Source organism: Cyprinus carpio, chromosome A6 (assembly GCF_018340385.1).
Source record: "Cyprinus carpio isolate SPL01 chromosome A6, ASM1834038v1, whole genome shotgun sequence".
In the NCBI taxonomy this organism is placed as follows: Eukaryota; Metazoa; Chordata; class Actinopteri; order Cypriniformes; family Cyprinidae; genus Cyprinus; species Cyprinus carpio.
The window spans coordinates 23,782,244-23,805,861 of NC_056577.1; the positions used below are offsets into that span (position 1 = coordinate 23,782,244).

The 23,618-nt window shown below is 35.8% G+C and overlaps 1 protein-coding gene across 1 annotated transcript in view; it reads left to right on the forward strand.

The window, feature by feature from the left end:
• Positions 1-364: 364 nt before the first annotated feature.
• atp10a (ATPase phospholipid transporting 10A) overlaps positions 365-23,618 on the forward strand; it is a 42,900-nt gene continuing 19,646 nt past the window's right edge. Inside the window, exons 1-10 of the mRNA XM_042758516.1 lie at positions 365-1,115; positions 9,676-9,880; positions 10,439-10,524; positions 13,574-13,680; positions 14,424-14,555; positions 15,150-15,280; positions 15,506-15,758; positions 16,696-16,913; positions 17,011-17,205; positions 19,420-19,981. Of these exons, the coding sequence (XP_042614450.1) occupies positions 688-1,115; positions 9,676-9,880; positions 10,439-10,524; positions 13,574-13,680; positions 14,424-14,555; positions 15,150-15,280; positions 15,506-15,758; positions 16,696-16,913; positions 17,011-17,205; positions 19,420-19,981 (2,317 nt within the window). The 5' untranslated portion in view covers positions 365-687. The remainder of the gene's footprint in view (positions 1,116-9,675; positions 9,881-10,438; positions 10,525-13,573; positions 13,681-14,423; positions 14,556-15,149; positions 15,281-15,505; positions 15,759-16,695; positions 16,914-17,010; positions 17,206-19,419; positions 19,982-23,618) is intronic.

Consider the following 23,618-nt stretch of genomic DNA (forward strand, 5'->3'; position numbering starts at 1 on the left):
GAAATATTAAAATAATTAATCATTAGTTTATATCTTATACACTATATCTTAATGCCACATTAAACACATTGTTATGTCTGTTTTTTATTTTATTTTTTTTATTTTTTTCACGTTTTTAAGTACAATATTAGGTTAGTCCACAGCCCCCCACCAGGGGGGGCTGATGCTATGACGGGGGGGGCTGCAGCCCCCGCAGCACCCCCCTTCCCGCGCCATTGCTTGCAGCTTACAACGGGAAACACTTTTTCTCAATGGTAACGCGTGGCACTTCCAGTTAAGATGTTTCATTGGTAGGTGGGCGGAGGTTTATTTGCGTCGGCGGTGACGTTAATTTTGTACCTCCCATGATTGGCTTGTTTTTTCAACACGGCCTGCGTAAAACACCGCATGCACAATCATACGGGTGGACTTTAAACAAGGAATGCTCGTCTGTAGGTTTATCCTAATGATTTATATAGCGAAAATGTTTGTTCGGACCTGCCTTAAAGCATCTTTATCCACTGAGGGAAAAAAGATGCCGTTGTAAAACTTTTCAGTGCTGACGAGAGAAAGGTAGCGATGGGTGAGGACGATAAAACAGAGTGAAGAACTTTTCATAAGGCCCTTCGTCGTCAAGGAGGATCAGCATGATAACATAGATAGCATCTTTATTGGTTCAAGGGAAAGAGACAAAGTTTTGGCCGAAGTATGGCGCGAGAGACCGGAGAGTCTGGAGAAACGAAAAGTACTAAAGTGAAAAAGCATAAAAGAAGGAAAAGCAAAAAGGAGAGCAAAACAAGGACTGTGCACGCCAACATTTTATATGACCATACCAAAGGAGGGGATAACCCCAACAGACACTATGCAAACAATAAGATCAAAACCACAAAATACACTCTGCTTTCTTTCCTACCGAAGAACCTCTTCGAGCAGTTCCACCGATTTGCCAACGTGTATTTTGTTTTCATAGCCTTACTGAATTTCGTGCCTGTGGTCAATGCTTTTCAACCAGAGTTGGCTCTTGCCCCTGTGGTTTTTATTTTGTCCGTTACCGCTATCAAGGATTTATGGGAGGATTACAGACGACACCGCTCGGATAAAGAAATCAATCATATGGACTGTCTCGTTTACAGCAGGTAAGCACGTGCTTGAAAGTGTCATAAAGCCATGTGTCTGTTTAGTTTTCCTCGTCGAGAACGGACACAGATTTTGCCTGGCTGCTAAGGATCTGTGGGCCTGTCTACCTGTTGAACGAGGATTCTCGGGATGTGGCTCTTATCTCAAACTAATCTTCTAGAGTTTTATGGCGGATCTCAAACTAATGCTTTGTCTTCTTAAGCAACAACGTTTTGAAAAGGCACCTGTTGGGCTTTTTTACGCTTGAACGTTGTAATCCTGGGTTGTTTTGTAATTTTCAAACTGTCCATCAATCTGGTAATCAGGTTCTGAGATTTCAGTCAGTACTTTTCTTTCTGAAACGCTGGTTTAGCGTTCTTATTTGCTTATTTAGGAGGTTAATAATATATGGATTGGGCAAATACATTGTCCATTTGCTACGTAAATCAGCTTTTTTTTTTCTTTCTTTCTTTTTTTTTCTCGTTTAACATGTGTAACGTCTCCCTTCAGACTTTGATATAGACAACATGAAACTCTCCAAGATTCATATTTAAAGTGCATAAATATTAAATGAGTGAAGTTGATTGATTGGTTGTCTCAACTCCCAATTACACACCAGCATGGCATACTGTTTGTATGGAGCTAGGTTTAATTAACCCAGGATTAAAAGTGATGCTCATCCCCTTGACAATTACACGTGAGAAACTGAAATGGTTTACCGGTTTATTGAACTGTTTTGGATTAAACGTGAGTTTAAAATCAGTATGAAAAGCCTTTGGGTCCAAAAAAACAAATGCTGTCTAGGTTGGTAACTCACTGGATTTATGAGACTCCGGTTGGGATCAGTATTAGTGTGCTGTCTTTATATTTTGGTACATTTTGTTGTGTGAAACATCTCACACAGAGTGGCTGATATGGGTGTGTATTTCAGACTTCAGTGTCACTCATTTATGTCATCAATGAATTCCAGTGAGTTTAATGTATATTTAGCCATGTTTGTCTGAACATAAGTATAGGTTTATTGGCATTAGGAATGTTATTTAACTGTAGTTGATCACCTCAGGTAATGTCTTTTATTCTCTTTTTGTGTTGAATGCAGGGTTGTCATAGTAAGCAAAAACTTTACAAATAAAACTTTTATAAATACAATTATTTTTAAAAGTACTCATTTTATTTCAGTTAGCTGCCAAGGCAACAGTTTGATTTTCAAAATGAAAAAAATAAAAATAAAAACAAATTCAATATATGAATAAAAGTGATAGGGTCATCATGTGTCAACTCAACCAGAGGTCCCCGGCTTGATTTTTTGATTTTGTTAATATTTTTTCTGAAGAAAGATAAACAGTGATAAAAGCCAAAATATTATGTCATGAATTAATATTTACTGAATAATCTACTATTTTGTAGAGGGGGTCAAAATGGCAATTTCCACCTGAGATTCAGAGCCAAATTATAGGGGGTTAAAAATGACTTCAGAAAGATGCCAGCATCATAATCTGATCATTGTAAAATCTGTTGACTTTAGCAATCTTTGTTGCTTTATGTGCCATTGGTGACCATTCAAAAATGGGGATTTCAGTTTTGTCCTTGGGGATAAACACAGTGTGCTTATAGTGTGAACGAACTATTCACCTCCATCCACTTGATCTACAGGCCCTTTAGCAGATAAAACATGTCAGGAAAGTTCACTTTGTACAGAAATGAAGGACGTTGTCATGCTTTCTCTGTTACTGTCATTTAAAAAAAAAAAAAAAAAAAACGTTTTGAGATCAGCCCATCTCTCATCTCTGCTTTTGAGGGCTTCCACTTGTTTATTTTTTGGAGTCAGAGAGTCAGTCTGGAGACTGTATTTCTTGATGAAAAGCGTCTCTGTCAGCCATGTTAAAGCCATGTATCAGCTCTGTCAAAAGCCACAGTGTTTCTCAGACTGCACAGTCTGAGCTTGTGCTGTGTCAATGTTGCTCTCAAGCATGGGCTTGATTGAATCTTCTCAAAACAAATGACTCTATTTTGAAAACTGCTCCTGTTGCTAACAAAGCAACACTGAATTACAGCAGATTGAATTCACAGTATGGTATCACCCTGGCTGAACCTGATTTGACCTTTATTATGATTGCAAAGTTTGCCACGGAGACTCATTTCAATTACTAGCCACTGTAAAGGACTCATTTCCCTTTAGTGCTAATGAATAATGTCTTAAACATTCCAAATGTGAATTGTACAATGGGACCAGACAGTTTTCTTTCTCTCTAGCAACTCCTCTGGGTTCAACAGGATGTTTTTGTATCTGAACAATGTTTTCCACGTGTGCACGGCATCCAGGCACTACACTCTAACTACAGACATCTGATGCAAGTGTCATGTTGTCTGATGTTATGGAAACAACCAAGTGATTTAATAGCTTGTTATAGGAGAGATTTGATATACTTTCTGAGTATAAAACAGTTTGTTGTCGAACACTGCAGTGTTGTGTGTGGCAGTGATGCATATGAAAATATTTGGTCAACATTTTTCCATTTTGTATTGTGTTATTGCACAATGATGTAAAAGTGGTTAAAATGATAAAGGAATGTGGATATTGCAGAATTTCTTCTGTCTTTCATCATGCTTTGCATCTTGCCTCATCCATGGATTAAATGTTTGACTGCACACAAACTTCAAAACAGCTGAGAAATTAGAGAAGTAATTTATTTTAAACCATGTGGATAACATTATGGGTTGTTTTAAAATGATTTCACAAGCTTTCTAACTTCAGTTGCTTTGTCATTGTCTTTGGCCAACTGGGTTTGTGTGTGTTGTGTGTACATATAGGCTATACACTACCGTTCAAAGGGTCTGTAATATTGTTAATGTTTTGCTAAAATCGTCTCTTATGCTCACCGAGTCTGCATTTATTTGATCAAAAAATACAGTAAAATTATACATTTTATTATCATTCAAAACGGCAGTTTTCTATTTGAATATATTTTGAAATGTAACTTATTTTTGTGATGGCAAAGCTGAATTTTCAGCAGCCAGCCAGCCTTCAGTGTCACATGATCCTTCAGAAATCATAATATGCTGATTTGAAGGACATTTATTTGAAACAAACCTTTTGTAACAGTGTTACTGTCTTTATTGTGACTTGTGATCAGTTGAATGCATCCTTGTTGAATGAAAGTATTAATTCCTTTAAAAAAATTTAAAACCTAAAAATTTTCATTTTGAATGGTAGTATCTTACCTAATATTTGCGTGTGCAGTGTTTTTTTATGCTTACTATTATAATGTCATGTTATTAGTTTAGCAACGTGCTGATGTCAAATGCAGATCTCTAGTCTGGTTTCTAGTTCTCCCTTGCGTGATTTCCAAATCTGTCAAACTTATAAGGAAATCATAAGTGGCCTATGTAAGAAGTTTTTTTTTTTTTTTTCTTTCTTTTTTGTTCTGCATGCGGTGGCCTCTTTTTGTTAAATTATCTGCAAACAGGGTATTTTTACAATGTCTTCCTGTGTAATATTGTATCAGCAGCATTATAAAAGGCCCTGGTTTCATTTTCTGAAGGTGTCTGTTGGTTAGGAAGGCCAAATATCAATGAATCTTATCCCTGATTGCTTGTTTTTAGTTCAGGCTCAAGGTTTAGACTAAGTCTCTATGCTTTGTGATGCATTATTGACTAGGGGTGTAAGAAAATATCGATACACGTGAATAGCATGATACTTTGGCGATACTTTATCGATTCTCAAAAACGGAATATCGATATCAAAAAAATAAAAATAAAAATCATACAAGATTCATGGCGGTTTCGTTTTGATTTCGTATCCCGTCCGCTAGATAGCAGTCTTCATCTCTGAACTTAAACAGTGACAGGAAATGCTAGCATTAAAGGCACGCCACTATCGTTAGCGTTAATACATTTCGCTGCCAGTAATGGAGGATGAAAGAATTGTTCCAGTTCATGCCTCGGTGTACAAAGCTGAAGTGTGATGTCATTTGGACTTTTGCTGTAACGTCCACTCCAGAACTGCGGTGCGGATGGCACCTCGGTTCCGCCGCTTGCCACGTCCCGTGTAAAGTGATTTTGTGTGGGGCGTGGTGGGCGGTAGGATCGCCGCGCGGATGCAGCTTTCTTTCGTGATGGAGGCCTTTTTTGCGATTCCACACAAAGCATAAATACATACTGAAAAACCTGTGAAATCCAAGTTGAAAGGTGCTGAGAATGTTCAACATCTGTATTTTTGTTTTACAATTTTGTTTTCTTTAGGAATCGTGCAAGAACTTTATTTTTCATGGATATTAAGCAGATGTTATATTTTGTTCAGATCAGAATGTTATGGCATTGTATGTCACAGTTGTAAACTTAAGCTGTGAACCTTTAAAGCAGGGTCTGAAATACATATGGTCTTTTTATAAAATACATTTTATACATTTAACTTAATAATCCTGCAAGCGCTTGAATGTTTCCCCCTTTATTCATACTGCACAAAAAGTGTTTCAATAACGTTGAATGTTACAGGGACTGATTATTGCAAATGCAGATCCCACTGTGTACTGGTTAAATAATTTGCCTAATCAGGATACACACTGGGTTGATGATGATTTGAAATGCCTGAAATTTTTTTTTTTTATGTTATGGTCTATTGTGTGTTTGAAAGCACTATCAAATGCAACTCGTAAAATAATGCAAGTAATTTTTCAAGAGAGACAGAGGGATCAAGAAAACAATAGAATTGTCTGCGTCCCCTCCTTTCCTGTGTTCTGCTGGCAGCAGCAGGATCAAAAGACTTTCTATTGTGTTACTTGCTGCTCTTTTCAAATGCTTACAACAAAAATATTGTGTTGTTTTTATGAAAATCTGTGTACAATGTGACATGGTTTCCTGGGGGATTTTGATATCAAGGCTTGTTTTCTTCAGTGAGAGTTGAGACAGGACAGGAGACAGGAATTCAAGGAATTTAGAGCTTTTGCAGGGTGAGATGTTTCACACTCTCTCAAATGGCTCAGGTTCACCTAGAATACTTTTTAATCTCTGATACAGTTTTAAAACACTTTAATGACACACTTGTCCCACGCAGTTTTTCCGCACTAGATTCTGGCAGTGTTTCGAAGGCTTACTTTGGGTGGTCTGACACTGTTCAGTTATTATTTATTTTATACTGGATGTTCAGCTTTGTGATGCATTATTAACCTGTATGTGTGGGACATTTTGGATTTACAGAAATCAAAGGAATATCAACCAGGAGAATATCATTTAAAGGAATATTAGTAGGAGACCAGCCTTTGCTTTCTGTTGACTAGATACACCCATAGAAGCTTTTATTCTGCTGAGCAGCTTGTTTTCTCTCGGAAGTCTTGTTGCTGGACCGTTTCCACGTTGTGTTTCTAGAGGAAATGACCTTAAAGTTCAGTTCCAGACAGTGGCCTTTTCCCTGTAGGACTGTGCTCGAATATCAGTCCATATCCATTCCCAACTGCATTTCTTTGCACATTACTTTCTTAATTAGCTGGTGTATGATATTTTGTATATTCTTCATCAGGGTCATGTGCTACTTTTCAAATAACGTATTGTTTGTTATTGCTTGTAACAGCTTTTTAGAACTTTGGAGTTTCAAAAAATGAAAACGGATCATCTTATTTTTTTTATTTTTTATTTTTTAAATACTGTAGGCAACACTTAAGGGGTTCTAGAGTATGACCTCGACCTCCAGAGGTGAAATAAAAACAATCACTGACTCCACGTGAGGGTTTGTTGTGACACATGACTGCGCTCAGCATAGATCCCAATTCTTACATTTACAACACTTGGTGATTATCTTTGAGTGAGAGTATGCATAAAAATGAACAAAGAAATAGCCCTGTCGGCACATATAATAAAATTGAATTGAATATATTGTGTTTCCTACATTTGGTGAATGCTTGTATTGAGATTTAGCTGTGCTACAATGCCTATGTCAGTGTTTATGGACTAATATGATTATTATGAATTCATAATTAATACAAACATCTAATAAAGATATATGGGGTATGGACATTTAATGAATTTATTTTGCATTATTTTCAAATGCATTATTTAGTAGTTATTGATGTTAAATCAAGTTCTTTATTGTAGCTTTGTTGCAGGTTTATAAATAACTTGTCATGTTTTCTAACCTCCGCTTATTATATTCTTCCTTATGCCACATGCAGCCATAATTTAGTGTATCTATTTTTTTTTTTTTTTTTTTTTTTTTTTCATTCTCTCCTCTCTCAGAGACAATTCAGCTGTGTGTGATATGTGAGTTAGGGCACATGTCTTCAATAATTCAATAACACAAAATCATAGATCTGGATGTGATACATGCACACACTGTCCTGCCAAATAGAGTTCATCCTTAAAGCAGTTTGTGCTGTAACTTCCTGGACATGTCATGATGTCTGTCAGCCATTGGCGATGGATGATGGCATTGTCTATCGGCCCAACCCTGCTACCTCCTATATAATTGCATGTTACTAATGAAGAAAAACAGACTGAATGTGTGCAAGACATGTGACAGCATTTATAGGATGCATTGATTAGGAGCCAAAACTACATTCAATGCCAAGTGATGCTGATATAGTTATGGCCAATGATATTGGCACAGATTCTGTGTAATAAACATTTTTTTGTGACTGTATAGTTCTCAAGTTGGAAAAGATGTTTAGTTTCCACTTTAAGTGAACCTTAGTTCCCAGGACATCTACAAGATGGATTAAAATACTGATAAACATATGACAGTATGACTGAAAGTTTTATGTTTATGTAAGAGATGGATTAAAATACTGATAAACATATGACAGTATGACTGAAGTTAGAAAGAAAGAAAGAAAGAAAGAAAGAAAGAAAGAAAGAATGAAAGAGAAAGAAAACATTTATTCCGTAGCACTTAAAATAGTTTGGTGCCTATTTTTTTTTTTCTTATAGAAGCCAATGGCTTCTTAAGTTAATATATATATTTTGGTCTGGAGCACTAAATGCATTTAGCTTGATAAAACGACACAATTGCAAGTCAGATATATTATTTGAATGCTCAAGATTTCATGAAGTGACATTTTCATGATATTCACATGTGATATTTTTTGTATATTTGATGACTTTTAAGGAGAACTTTAAAACTTAGATCTAACCTGAAACTGAATCTGTGAATAATGTGCTATTGGTCATCCTTGTTTCCTTTATTTATTATCTCTCTAAACTTAATTTTCTTTCCCTCTTCGGCTGCTCTTTTTTCATCTATGTATCATTATCTGACCTATGGATGTTTACAAGCCTACTCCTGCAAATCCTTAACTTTCAAAAGATTTTACAGTGACCAGAATTATTTATTAAAATAAGCTAGATTGTGAATTGCATTATCAGTGCAACATCCTCATGACCACCCTGGTCTCTCCCTGCTTCCTCTCAATGACGTGTTTATATACTTACAGCTGGATGTTGTCCGACCTGACTGACCCTCATAGTCATATGCCTGTAATCAGCCAAAGTTGATTTTAAGGTGAACTGTGTAATTCACATGCCTCCAAACAGCGTTGCAAAAATAACAGGTGAAAATATGAGTGGTTTAATGTTTTTTTTTTTTGTCATTTATGTGACTTCCTCAAAAGCACCGCAGTGAGGGATATATCACCTGTGTGTGAGTTAGCATCACCCTTGTTCTTATGAAAACAACCCAATAGGAACCCAGCGACAAAATGATAACCCTATAGACCCATTGACCGGCCTACAAAAGTACATTCCTGCAGCACTCTATTGTCTGTCAAGAGACTCATAGAAACCTCCTGGTGGCAACCTTTCCTCCTTTCCCATCAGGCAACTCCCTCTCTTAAACCATCGAGAATTAGGTCTTCCTCTACTTTGTACACATCTCTTGAAGCTGAGTTTGTATAAGAGGTTGCTCCACATTCCCATGTGGCAGTAAAAGAGCACTCTTATGTGTGGAAAGGCGGGAAAAGAAACAGAAGGAAGGTTTGTTTAGCAGCGGCGCTCAGAGAGCCAGAGTCCCTGCAGCTATGTTTGCCAAAGGCCTGTAATATTATTTTTGTCCTCCTGAAATAGGCGTCATGTTGCCCATCAAGTTAAGCCAGCACCATGAACACTAACCTCCCAGTTCTGAACACGGCACTGATGTGGTTTGTTTATTGTTCAGTCTTGTGTAGAGTTTGTTTGGTCTTGTTTTTCACTTTTACTGCTTACGGATATGTTCACTGCTTATGCAGAAAACAACACAAGCAGCAAAGTGTCAAAATACATTTATGGTAAATAAAGCAAATTGTAAAAATGTAACATGTTTTAGTCTGTTTAATCGGACCTGAGGAAGTTCTGATTCGTTTTCACCAAATGTCTGGGTATGTTTTGTGTCTGTGGTATCTCAATCAATGAATCTGAGACTTTGTAGATTTCTAGAAAATTTCCATCCATCCGTCAATCTCAACATGGAACATTAAAATTAAATTTAATGATTTGAATATTAAATATTTAAAGGCTCGTGCCTATAGGACACAAGTGGCTTCTGTGAAATAACAAAGCCTCTTTACTTGGCGACATGATGATGGGTAAATTGCATTTGTTTTCTTTTGCCCTTTGAAGGAATGAGAAACAGTATGTGGAAAAATACTGGAAAGAGTTGAGGGTCGGAGACTTCATTCGTCTGCGCTGCAATGAGATTCTGCCAGCGGATGTTCTGCTGCTCAGCAGCAGCGACCCGGACCGTCTGTGTCACATTGAGACGGCCACACTGGACGGCGAAACCAACCTCAAGCAGAGGCAGGTGGTGCGCAGCTTTATCGACCTGGTGAGTGTTCAGGACTGTGGTGTGCTTGTTGTGACATCCCATAAGTTGAGTAAAGAGCTGAATAGAAGCATCCTGGTGTCAAGAACAGTTAATGTGATGGTGTGTGTATTCAGATGGTCTATGATTGTCCACTGAGATAACTTCAGTCATTTCACACCACTCACCAAATTCAAATAATCATTTCCCTCGCCGCTGCTCACCCTGTATGTGTAACGTCTTAAGATGTTAATAAGAGAGTTGACAACATTAGTAGTTTACCCCAAATTCATTACCTTAATCTCTGAAAATGTTCATGCTGCTATTGTTTCATACAAAAAGGCACATTAAATGTAGTACATAAGTCTTGTGCCCAATATTTTCAAAGTCTTCTAAAATCATAAAAAGTTTTTTTATTAGGAACAAACTGAAATTTTGCAACATGAGGTTGATTAGATGATGGCAGATTTTTCATTTTTGAACAAACTGTCCATTAATCATTCAATTTTAAATATTTTATTTATCTCCCTTGAGATGTTTAGTGTTCAGATCCCAAATTGCAAATCTGTTTTTCATTTGCAGGACTGTGAGTTTGACCCATTCAAATACAACAGTGTTATTGAATGTGAGAAGCCCAACAATGACCTCAACAGATTTCGCGGATACATGTAAGTATAATGCATTTATGCATTTTAAGGGCATTTACATTATTGCTTAATTTATGACCCAACCTAATCATTTGAAGAAAATTGATTTCTTAATGCCATGGAAATTTCATAGCTCTTCACTTTAACAAATCTGGGTATTATAAATAAGTTTGACCCTGTATGTATAGCTATTAATGTATAATAAAATTTGTATTCCTTAATTATATTCAATTATTATTTTTTCCATAAACCATTTAGACAAAGCAGATCTTTCCACAGTTTTATTTTGCCGGCAGTGATTAAAATTCCATTAGCTGCTGAGATTCAAATAACGGGATGAATGGTTATTTTGTGACCCACATAGATCCAGTTTAATATGGTTTTAATGGAGAAGCAGTGTGTATTTCTCTTACTCCAGCAGTATTCTGATGACTTTTCAAGCCTGTTATTCTACCTAATTATTCTACTGTACCTTATACAGCCTCTCACCAGCAGTGTTCTCTGTTGGAGTACTATAGGAATGGATCTTTTTGTTTGTTAGTGTTAGAGTTGGGAGATGAAAGGAGGCTATAAATAATGCTGCCATGCTGCTGCTGAAGTATGTGAAATATTTTTCCACCTTTGTTGTAAGCTGGTGAGTTTAGATGCAAAAATTATTTTTTAAGGGCCTTTCTAAAAACAAGGGCAAATAATTGTGATCCTCGCTTATTCATATTTATTGAGTGTAACAATAATTGATGCCAAATTTTACTAAGTATTACTATAGACTCTTCTAAATATATCCACAAAATTTTAATGTACTAAATTAAAAAAAAAAAAAAAGGATAAAATTATTATTTTCAAGAAGTGATCTCTTCAATAAGTTTGTCTTGGGATAAGATGTCTTGATATTGGTTAATTACCATGCTATAATATATGTTATATGATCATTTAAAATGGATATTTATAGAATTATCATCATTAATTTCTTGACCTTGATGGCTCGTAATGTCAAATTAAATTGTAAAACTGTCAATAATTTTACTGTCAAGCTGATGGGATGTTTAAAATCTTACAAAAATGTTCTTTAAATTACATTATCGAATTACTAAATACTCCTGTTTCATAGAATAATCCCAGGAATCCCTGTATTTTCACTTGTTTAAAAAAGCTTGTTAATCTGGTATATTTAGAAATTCAAAGTGTGGATTAAGATTATACTTGTTTTGTCTTGCAGTCTTAAAGTTTTATTGGTGGCTAAACATACAGGTCAAAGGCTTGAGATTAGCATACATAATACATTTGAGCAGACTGCTGTAGCAGTAGTAAAACAAGAACTTTAGCCAAGCCAGGGCTGTGTAGGTTGAAGTATATCTCCTGTGTTTTGATGAAAACCTGCTGCACATGGCATGGTAATGAAAGCAGGGCCAGTGAGTCAGCCGACAGGAACCAGAAGGATTATGACATTTATTTCCCTGGATGATGGAGAACAGATGCTTCTGTTGTGATGCCAGCATTTTTCGTCCAGTTACCACAAAGTGTCTTACCGGAGCAAAAGTAGGAACATAATGCACGGTTGGCGCCAAGGACTGTGTCTTGTTGGAGCGACAGCGTATTGCATTAAGATATCATACCAGCTGGTGAATATGTGCTGTGCAAACCAAGGAGATGATACCTGGAGGGCATGGGCATGTTGATTTGAGCCATTCACCTTAATGGTAAATACTGTGTAACTAATGTGCCCTTCAAGTGGAGTCAAAAAATATAATAATTTTGAGCAAATGAATGCCCAAGCAAATTTACGAGTGTTTAATTTTACATGCTGTATTTCAGTAATTTCGCCATTTTGAATTATTTTGGCTTATTGTTCACAAAATACTTCTGTGTTATAGTTGTTATAATAGTTGTATATAATAGTTGTTAAAAAAATCTGCTTTGCCATCACAGGAACAAATCACATTTTAAAATCTACTAAAACAGAAAAGTATAATAAGTATTAATATTTTACTGTGTTTTTGAATATAATAAATATATAACAAAAGCCTTGGTGAGCATAAGAGATTTTTTCTGAAGCATTTTTAAAAATCTATGCCTTTACAAGCCCCCTAAACAATTTTTTTTTTTTTTTTGTATATTGCATTTTTATATATTGCAGTTTATATCTTAACTTAAAATACATTTTATTCTATCAAAGTACATAAATTACATATGAATTACCTTAGAGAAAGATGCTTTTTGCAGGCATATGATATACATAGGCCTAGTTATATTGTATGTTATAGTGTTCAGACAGCTAAAATATCAGGTCTGGGTACAAAACAGGGTAAAGCTCAAAGACAAATGCACTACTATGGGATGAAAAAACTTGCCAGAGGCGTTGTCAGATAATTGACAAAGGAAAAGTTCAGCGAACAGCTTTTTAACTAACAGATGTAATCCTGAATTTAGATCTGGGATTAGTGCTTCCATTAAAGCTTACTGAGCTCCATCCACAGGTGTTTAGCATTCAGCGCTCATTCAGTGCAAGTTAATTTGCATTTGACACCATTTTTATCAGGAAACTTAGTCCTGGGGCCCGTTGAACTTTTACCTGTTGTTGGACTCGCGAGCAACCTTGAGATAGGAGGTCTCGTCGGATTTAAGATTTCATTCCTTGCCACTCCTTCACTCTCATTTATCCTGGGAATCGTTTCACTTTGTTCAGTTCTTTTATGACATGGCTTTGGGGTTTCACAAAAAGTGTTGCATTGACTGAACGTGAGATCCAGTTGGCCTCAGGGCTTTACCTGTGTACAGAGCCGTTTTAGTGAGGTCATGGCTTTACTATTGATTTTGTGCTTTGAAAGAGGGATCCTGGGGGAAACCCTGTGGACTGTCGAATATGATGGATCGTTGTGGTCAACAACAAGGGATGCAGAATTAGGTAGATATCCCTTGGCAATATCCACATCATATGGTTATAAAGGCCAATCTAATATAGTTCTAGCAAATGAGGATGGATGAATTCAGATTGGAACTAGACTATGTATAGCCCTCACAGATATGTAGTGTTACAAGTGTGATGAATGAACCTGCATGGTGTGTATGACAGAATTCATCGCAGTGGTAGGAGAGACGGCCTGTACAAAGACAATCTGCTGCTCAGGGGCTGCACCATTCGCAACACAGAGGAGGCTGTAGGAATCGTCATCTATGCAGGTACCACCATTTCAAAAATATTTTTTAATGTTTACATTTTATGTATTTTACACTATGCATAATTGGCAAATTATGCTGTTTTATTGGAAATTACATAGTTTTAAATGTTCTGTTAAAAATACATTTTAACTTTATTTTTTTTTATTTTTTTTTATTTTACACGCTTCTCATCAAGAATGAAGTTTAAAGACATTTTTAAATACTTAGTATTAAGATGAAAAAAAAAAAACTAATTCACAAATTTTGTGTGATTTGTGATTTCATGTTTACATACAAATACCGTGATTGACCATTCGCAAAGACCTGCCTCCCCCTCTTAGTTACTGTTGCTACGTCCGACAAGCCATGGCGCTTTCATGCCACACATCCATGTTCTCACACAGTTTAAAAAAAACCTTGCGGAGCAAAGAGGACACTGACAACACACCAAAAGACAAGACAGAGCAGGTTACTTTTTTTTTAAGAAATGAAGAGAATAAATACAGTTTTGCGACTCTTTGTGTCATGACGGATCTCTTCCTCTTTACTAATTATAGCACGAAATAAACATGAATGAACATCAGAAGGTATCTAGTTTCAAACCACTTTTGTCGGACAAAATGGCAGATTCTGCATTTTGATTGGTCAGATGGCCTGTAAATCAAATTCCCGGTGAAGGGTGAATTGTTTGACTGGTCATCTGGCTGGTGCAGCTGATATTATCTTTACAAAAAGAAAGTGTTTTGCTTTGTACCGATTCTTAGGTCATGAGACAAAAGCAATGCTGAACAACAATGGCCCTCGTTATAAACGCAGCAAACTGGAGCGGCAGATGAACGTAGACGTGTTCTGGTGTGTCGTCATCCTCCTGGTCATGTGCCTCTTTTCTGCCATTGGTACGTAAAACTTTGCATCAATACAGTATTTATTAATGCTTTCATGCCTGAAATTTTTATGAGGTGTTCATATATTGGCTATTTTAAAATTTCAGATGTGGCTCATCCCTTCAGTTAGAACTATCCATATAATATTAGTTACTGTTGAGTTACTGTTTTGAGTCTTTTGTTTTTAACTAAAGTGTTACATAATGTGAAGCTGTTTTGCTGCCAAATTCATTTATTATGAACTTTCTTATCTTTTGCATCCATCAAGTCCCTAATAAAAACAAAAAAATAATCAAGCAAAATGAAGTTAGTTTAATTTGGATAACTTTATTTTAATATTTAAACCATTTTTCACTGCCTTTTCAGCAAAAATAATTATTATTTTTAATTTTAATTATTTTTATGCTTTTTACCATGATAAAAAAATACTCCTACAGTGACTGATGAATTTATCTGATTTGAGGAAGCAGTGATTGGACTGTTTTGGTTTCATTCAACATTTTTAGATTCCTCAAACATCTTCATTGTCTCTTGAAGAATAATACCCATGATTCCATTTTAACATGCTTTTTACTGTCAAGTGTTTGTCTCTGAAACCTCCTCTAGGACATGGCCTGTGGATGTTTCAGTATGGAGATAAGAGGCCTGTCTTTGACGTCCTGAGCCCAGAAGGAACAGACTTGTCTCCAGTGGTCTCAGCCATTTATCTCTTCCTGACCATGATTATAGTATTCCAGGTGAATAGCAAGTGGTGTAAGGGGATTGTTACCGTGTGCTTTAGATTAACATTGATGCTCCTTATGTAGAAGAGTTTAACCATTCAATTAAATAATAATACACTTTTAACTTTAAATGAACGGTTCCTTTAATTCCCATCTGGTTGTAGGCTCAGCGGTAGTTGAAATGATGACACTGCACGAACTTACAACAAACCTCTCTACTTCTCTTTTTCTCTGGTGCAGGTGCTGATCCCAATCTCGCTCTTTGTTTCCATTGAAATAGTGAAGATATGCCAGGTGTACTTCATCCATCAGGACATGGAGCTGTACGATGAGGAAACAGACTCTCACCTCCAGTGCAGGGCTCTGAACATCACAGAAGACCTGGGCCAGATGCAATACATTTTCTCTGATAAGACCGGCACGCTCACAGAAAACAAGATGGTGTTTCGCCGTTGTACTGTGGCAGGAGTCGAGTACTCGCATGATGCCAATGGTTAGATTTCTCAGTGTCTGCAGTGCCAACACAAAGGCCATTGTAGTTCTTTTTAAACCATTAATTAACTGTATATGAGTAAAATGTTGTATAAATAATAGAGCTGTCAATCAATATAAAATTTAGTTAATTACATGATATGCCAATTAATGTAACTAATCTCAGTTATTACAATTAATGGCATATATCAAAAATCCCTCAAATGAAGATCATTCAAAGACATGTAGCAGATTTATTTTTGAATGAAGTTGATACTTTTATTCAGCAAGAAAGTAAACTTTTTAAAATTTGCAAAGATATTATAATTATAATGTTGTTTTACTTTTGCTGTTTGAGCAAATGGGAACCCCAAAAATATATTTGGTTTAGTCTATACATAGTCTATTTGAGAAACATGGAAATGTGAAAAGGGTCCATTGCCCAAGAAAAGAGTCCTTGAGTAAATGGATTGTGGTTTCCACAATAATATTAAGCAGCACAACTGTTTTCAAAATTGATGATAATAAGAAATGTTTTTATTAAGCACCAAATCAGCATATTAGAGTGATCTTTTTGAAGGATCATGTGACTGAAGACTGGAGTTATAGCTGCAGTAAATTCAGTTTTGATATCACAGGAATAAATTACATTTTTAAATATTAAAATAGAAACAGTTGTAATAATAGAATTTCATAATATTACAAATAATCTTTTAAAAATATTTAAAAAACACAAACACACACGTTTTTATGTAAACATATCTAAGTTTGGGCTTCTAAATTAACATGATACATTGACAGTCCTAATAAATAATAGATATATATTTTAATATCAAATGTAGTTCTCTAGGGTGGCTCAGATAAAAGATTAGCATGAGGAAAAGGCACCAGAAGCCTTAGGTTTTCCATATACAGCCCAAATGTTTCAAACAGTGACAAACTAAGTGTCTTTCCCACAGCGAGGAGGCTTGCTATGTACCAGGAAATGGATTCAGAGGAGGAGGACTGTACATCTCATGGTGGGACTCTCCCACGGCGGGACAGCGTCACCAGCCACCAGAGTGGAAAAGTGGTGTTGAGATCACAGAGCACCAAATCTCACCGTCGCACCGGGAGCAGAGCCGAAGCCAAACGGGCCAGCATTCTGTCCAAACACACTGCCTTCAGCAGTCCCATGGTTAGCAAACACTTCCTCTCCACCTTAAGCTGTTCATGTATAACTCAGTAACCCAATGATTAATGATATTTGTACATTTATTTAATTGGTTTGACAGGAAAAGGACATTACTCCAGATCCCCAGCTCATGGATAAAGTCAATGAGTGTAGTAGTCAGATGGAGTTCATGCGTTTTCACAGTCAGCCCCTGAACCAAATTCCCCCTGACCTGTGTGACATCTTTGACTTTTTCATCGCCCTCACTATCTGCAACACTGTGGTTGTTTCATCACCCAATCAACCCCGACAGAAGGTAGGCAGACCGACCACCAGGAATTAGCTGAAACTGACATTCGCAACCTATTTTACTTCAGTAATGTGACGCAATTCAGGAAATTCTGTTGAGAAGAAGTCAGTGCACAAAGTAAATAGTCAATTTTATAATCATTTCAATCCTGGTGCCTTTTTTTGTCAGGTATCATGCTTCACTAACAGCCGTTGATGTCATGGATATCAGTTAAATATAGGTTTAAGATTGAGATTTGTTTTAATCTCAGAACAACTGAAGCATCTTGTGTCATACAAATTTCTTAATGTCTTATGTGTGGGTTGTGGTATTTTCTGGCCGCAGTTAACTTCCTTTGGTGCTTTTCTGCTATGTAGAGTTGGAGCAACTTCCTGTTTCTGTCTAAAATATATTTATGGTTTATCCTTCAAATGTGCAATGTAGCGAGTTTAGGTATATTGGTGAAGAGCCAGTGGTTGTCTTGTAGGCAAACATCAGTACCTTGAAATTGATGCAAGCAGCTATTGGCATCCAGTGGAATCTGATGAAGAGAGGTGTGATGTGGTTTTTCTTCAGCTTGTTGAAGACCACTCTCACTGCTACATTCTGGAACAGTTTCAGAGGCTTGATAGTATATGCCGAAAGGCCTGCCAAGATAGCATTACAATAGTCCAGTCTGGAGAGAACAAGAGCTTGGACAAGGAGCTGTGTGACCTGCTCTGATAGAAAGGGTCAAAATAATGGTGTTTCTCATGTCACATTCACCCTATAAAACACTCAACAATCTTTATGCACAAAGACTCGCTCTGAAAAGGGATGATTAATAAAAAAAAATAAAAAAAAACTTGTGATAGAGAAACTGCAGGTTAATGGAAATTAATTACCATCTCTAAATGGCAACAATTCATTTGAATTTCTATTACCCACCCAGTTAAAATCCACCTTGTAGTTGTTTATTATCCTCCAGGTCAACTGGGAAACTTCTTGGAGGAGTTGGATGAATTACTCTCAAACTTCCCTGAGGATGGTACTCCTCTGGTACTACTCTGTGACTTCAGACTGTCACTGACAAATTTACAGTTTAACGCGGAATGTCACGAAATTTGTCAAATTTTGAATGAATTAATCAAAAGTAGGTCATTACACATATCAAATCGCGATATGGACTAATATCTGTAAATTTTAAGCTGGAAAAGTCGATTTAAATATGAATCCTGCATGTTCTGCGTGTACTTATCTGTTAATGAATGGCGCATGGAAGCGCGTGTGACGCTCGCGGTGATTTCAGCGTCTGCCGTCTCACTAAATGAAGACGTAAACACATGAACAACATCTCCAGAACTGCTCTGAGAGTCACTTCATGAGTATTTGACCGTTTGATTTGAGTAAAACTAGCGTCGAATCACATACACAGAACTGTAAAGGTATTCATGGCAACCTGCCAAAATAAAAGTCTGGTTTAAGTATTTGCCAGAAATGCATTACTGTTGTTTAGCAGAATGTACATAGCCTACTACTAGCCTTCTACTACTAAAAAGAAACAAACATTATTTTTTTAAGGAATAATCACACAACATTCCTTCCATGTTTAAATTTTAATAGTAAATTCCCTTTTGTTTACCAATAAATAAAGTTTGCTTTATTTTCAATAATTAAAAGATAAATTAAATTAATGTTTAATTCCTTAATTTGATAACCATAAAAATGTAAATACACAACATAATTTCTGAGGGAAAAAAATAACATTTCATAAAGCTATTTTAAGAAAAAAATGAATAAATTAAGTTGTTTTCATGCATTTAAATAATAATACAGAATAAGGTAACAATAAAACATATGGTGAAGAAAAAATAAAACATTTCATAGGGCCCTAAACATGTAATTTTTGTTAAACTTTTAATAAATTGATGTGAAACTGAATACGTTTTGTGATTTTAATTAATTAGACATGATATTAGATTAATGCAATTTAAAATCCGGAAAAAACAGAATTTGGGAAAAAATAAAACTGAATTTGGGGAAAAAATAAAACTGATTTAATAGGGCCCTACAATTGAGTTCAGGCTGCAGTATGCTTAAGTATTCAAAAACTTCTTGGGGTCACTGTATATGCGGTTAAAAAATTTCTTGCAATCTATTATGGAATGATTTACAAATCAACCTCCCAGTTGGCTGCAATATTAAATGCGCACAAATATTTAAGGAGCTTTGTTTTGACAAATTTGTCTTGGTTCTTATCAAGTGCGTCGCTACGAGTTGAAGTCTCCAGTGAAGACCATCGAGGACTTCATCAAGCGCTTCACTCCGAGCCGTCTGACCTCTGGCTCCAACAGCAGCAGCTCCTCCAGTCTGGCCACCAACCGCTCGTCCTCCCATAAAGTGGGCTGCAGCCTGCTGTCCTCCCCCTCGGCCGAGAGCACGCTCACCAAGCTGAACGAGGAGAAGCGTCCAGAGCATGACCTGCAGCATGCCTTCAGCCCCACCCCACCCAACTTTGAAAAAACAAAAGCTTTGGCTCAAGATGAATGCGAGCTTAGATATGAGGCAGAATCACCGGATGAGGCAGCGCTGGTTTATGCAGCCCGGGCCTACAAGTGTGCTCTTGTCGGTCGTTTACCGGATCAGGTAACCGTGGAGCTTCCACACTTGGGCAAGCTGAGCTTCGAGCTTCTGCACACACTGGGCTTTGATTCCACAAGAAAGAGGATGTCGGTGGTGGTAAAACACCCGCTAACAGAGCAAATCACGGTCTACTCCAAGGGTGCTGATTCAGTCATCATGGATTTGATCAGACCAGCCACAGGTATGTCAACATTGATGAGCACATTGTTCCCACACTTTATAACATTTTGGCTGCACCAATGCATTTAATAATAGGACAGTCCAATTCAGAAATACTGATGCATTGCATTGTATATTTAAAATATGAAGCTCAGATTTGAGAAAAAGTTCATATGCTCACAGTGACGCAGGTTTGAGTCTGGCTTGTATCATGTACTGATCCCAATGCTCTTTTCTCTTCCTCGGTTTCATGTATGTGTTTGTGTTTATGTATGTGTGTATATGCATGTATTGTCATTCAAAAGATTGTGCTTCATGGGTCGGTGAGATGCATTTATTTGTTCATATATATTGTGAAATATGATGTAAAAATATAATGAAATATTATAATTTAGAATAACAGTTTTCTTTAATATATTTTAAAAATTAATTTATTTCTGTGATGACAACAGCTGAATTTTCAACAGCCATTAAACTAGTCTTTCAGTGTCACATGATCCTTCGGAAATCTTTCTTATATTGTGATTTAATGCACAAGAAGCATTTTTTATTGTCACTTGGTCAAATTAATGCATTCTTCCTGAATAAAATTATACAGTATTTCTTTAAAAAGTAAAATAGTTTATAACCACCTTAAGTGGTGTTCATCTTATTCAAAGTTTGAAGTTGCAGTTTTGACAGTCTTGTAGCTTCTAAAAGACACCTTTCTATGAATTCACAATCTATAATTTTAACTGTCTGTAACTTTTAATGTTATTATTTTTATTTTCTAATAGCTGTCCTCTTTTTTTTTTTTTTTTTTTTTTTTTTTTTTTTTTTTTTTTTTGGAATTCAGAATAACAAACAAACACCTGGCATCCTGTCAACCTTTCCCCCTTATGAAATGAATCAGTTATTCTGGGTTAGTTTATTTTGATGTTCAGTGTTGATTATGCTTTAGAATGCTTGTTGAACATACTAAAATTTTAATGAAGTCTGTGCTTTTGTTTTGTTTTTGTTTTTTTCCATGCCCCAGTTAGATGGCACATGAGGCTTATTCCAGCAGAATTAATGAATAACGGCTCACAGCCAAATGACCAAAATACATCTGATTTCTTTAGGACATTGAATAAATGCATTTTTTATGTCTCCAAGAAATTGAAAGAGAGCAGAGAGTGAGATGGTGTGATTTTCAAGGAAATGTTTTGAATTTTTCATGTCTTTGGAGTTCTTAAAGTAGCCTCTGGATTTTGATTGACATTGTTGATCTATGCTGATAGACATAGTCAGCATAGAAAGGGCAATACATCCCCTTCACCCAAACATGGCTGGATGGCTTCCAGATTGTTTTTGGCTCTTGATGTAGCCAAGGGTTTTAGTGGTAATAAACTATCCTATTTGCATAGGTAGACTTGCTTGTTAGTATTCCAGGCAAAAGAACAGCTCCAGTTGCAGTTTTCGCTAATGCTGTGTACACAAATGACTGAAAAGAAGTACTACATGTACTGCCCTGTGTTATATATCTAAATGTCAAGATGACAGCCAAGAAAGAGATAAAACTATGGCTTAGAATAGTTCACAAGTGGTCTATTTGCTTATCTTTTTGAAGGAAAGAGCAGAAAAAATTAGAACATGGGTTTTTTCAGTGTTCTTTTCTATTTTTTTCTTTAGCATTTTTCAGTGTAGTATATTACAGATTAGAAAAGAGAATGATTTATCACTTGTTTTATGAAAAACAAAACTCACATGTGGTGTAATGTATTAGCATTAAGTCAGTATAGCAGTAGAAAAAGTTTGTAAAGCAGAGATGTGAAGCTGATACTTTTGTAAAGGATGTTATATAATATTGAACAGTAATATTTGTCTAATTGTCACAGGCTACTGTTCTAAACAGACAAACCTCTGGTGTTGCCAGTGCTAGTTTTCTTGTCTGTTTCAAAGATTGGCTAATATTTTGCAGAATATATATTTTTTTTTTTTTATTAAATAAAAAAAAAAAAATCATATTACATTTTGTCATGTTTTCCAGTTAAAATATCTAAATATACTCAAACCAAGATTAATTTACTTGAAGCAACACTGCATAAGATATTAAGTGTATTTCATCTTACTGCACTGACAGATTTTGTCCCTTGTGTTTAATTTATTTATACTTAAAACAAGTGTCGTTTTTTTTATTTATTTAAAAAAAAAAAAAACACTAACCCTAAGGCCAGTGGAGTAAGACAAACACATATTCAGGCCAGTCTATGAATTCAAGTCTTAATAAATTGCAGTGTTTCTTCTAAAGTGAATTTGTCTTGTTTCAAGGATATTCAGTGTTTTAAATAAAATAAATAAATAAATAAGACTAGTTAAAAGTCCCCAAAAGATAAAACTCCCTGGCTTTTTTCCCTAAAAAAGGATGTCACTATACAGAAAAAAATGTTAATTTATTATCATTTATTATCATTGCGACTTTATTTTATTTGAATTTTTTTATACAAAGTGTTGTCATGTAATTATATCACACTAGTCTAATTGTTAACATGTTTAAGTGCTGCTGTACATTTTAAAAAGTGTTTTGAAGTTTATAGTGGTGGAATATCTTGCCCCATAGAATTGCATTGAAAGTGCATTAAAGATTTATACAATTGAGATTTTGATTATTTTTCTAGCTATATGGAACAAAACTATTTCTAGTGCCATTGCAAGTAGTTGGGAAGTTGTGTCATTTCCTCTTTCTGCCATGTGTTTAGCTGGCAGTCTGGAAATATGTTTAGAGACCCCAGGCTTATTAAGTGTACAGCCTACGCTGCGGTTAATTAGCATAAAACTGCAAACACACACTTAGTCTGTTCCTCACTACGGGTTATGGACTGTTTCATGCACATATAGACACACATGCTTGGTGTATATTCCTGTACTTCTGGACCACTGTTCACCTCTGGGTGTGAACTTTCAATTAGCACAGCAGACCAACTGAAGGTACAATAACTCCATTCAGAGCAGTGGGATGTTTGCCATGCTTGTCTAATAACACAATGCACAAAAAAAAAAAAAAAAAAACAGACTATAGGTGCCAGCCTGAGCCACACAGCTTTCGAATCTTTAACAATAAATTGTTGTAACTTTGAAGTTATAACTTCATTGACATAAAGCTGTCCTGACCAGGCAACCATAAAGATTTGGAAACCCAAACAGTACACGTGTGTTTCCAGTCATTATGTAACGTGTTGAAATGAAGAACATAGACAAAAAAGTTCCAAAGTGTGCTCCATTACAAATCTTGGAAAAGACACCATGTTTTTGCTAGGGGAATGGCAGTCATTTCCGTCTTTCAGTAATATGAAACTGGTGTGTAATTTTCATTTCTCCGAGTAGCCGTCTCTCTGGTTGAATTCCCAGACTAAATTTGCTAGTCATTATATAATACATCAAAAATATTTTGTTTGGGTTTGGTTCGTTTTTTGTGTTTTGATTTGTTTTTTTTTTTGTTTTTGTTTTTTTGGTGTTTTGTGTTTTTTTTTTTTGGTGTTTTGTGTTTTTTTTTTTTTTTTTTTTTGGGGGTTTTTTTTGTTTTTTTTTTTTTTTTTTTTTTTTTTTTTTTTTTTTTTTTTAGTTCTTTTGAGGGTGTTTGTTTGATTTGTTTTGTTTTTTAGGCAAGCTTTAAAGGTAAAGTAGTTGTGTTTTTATTTTAA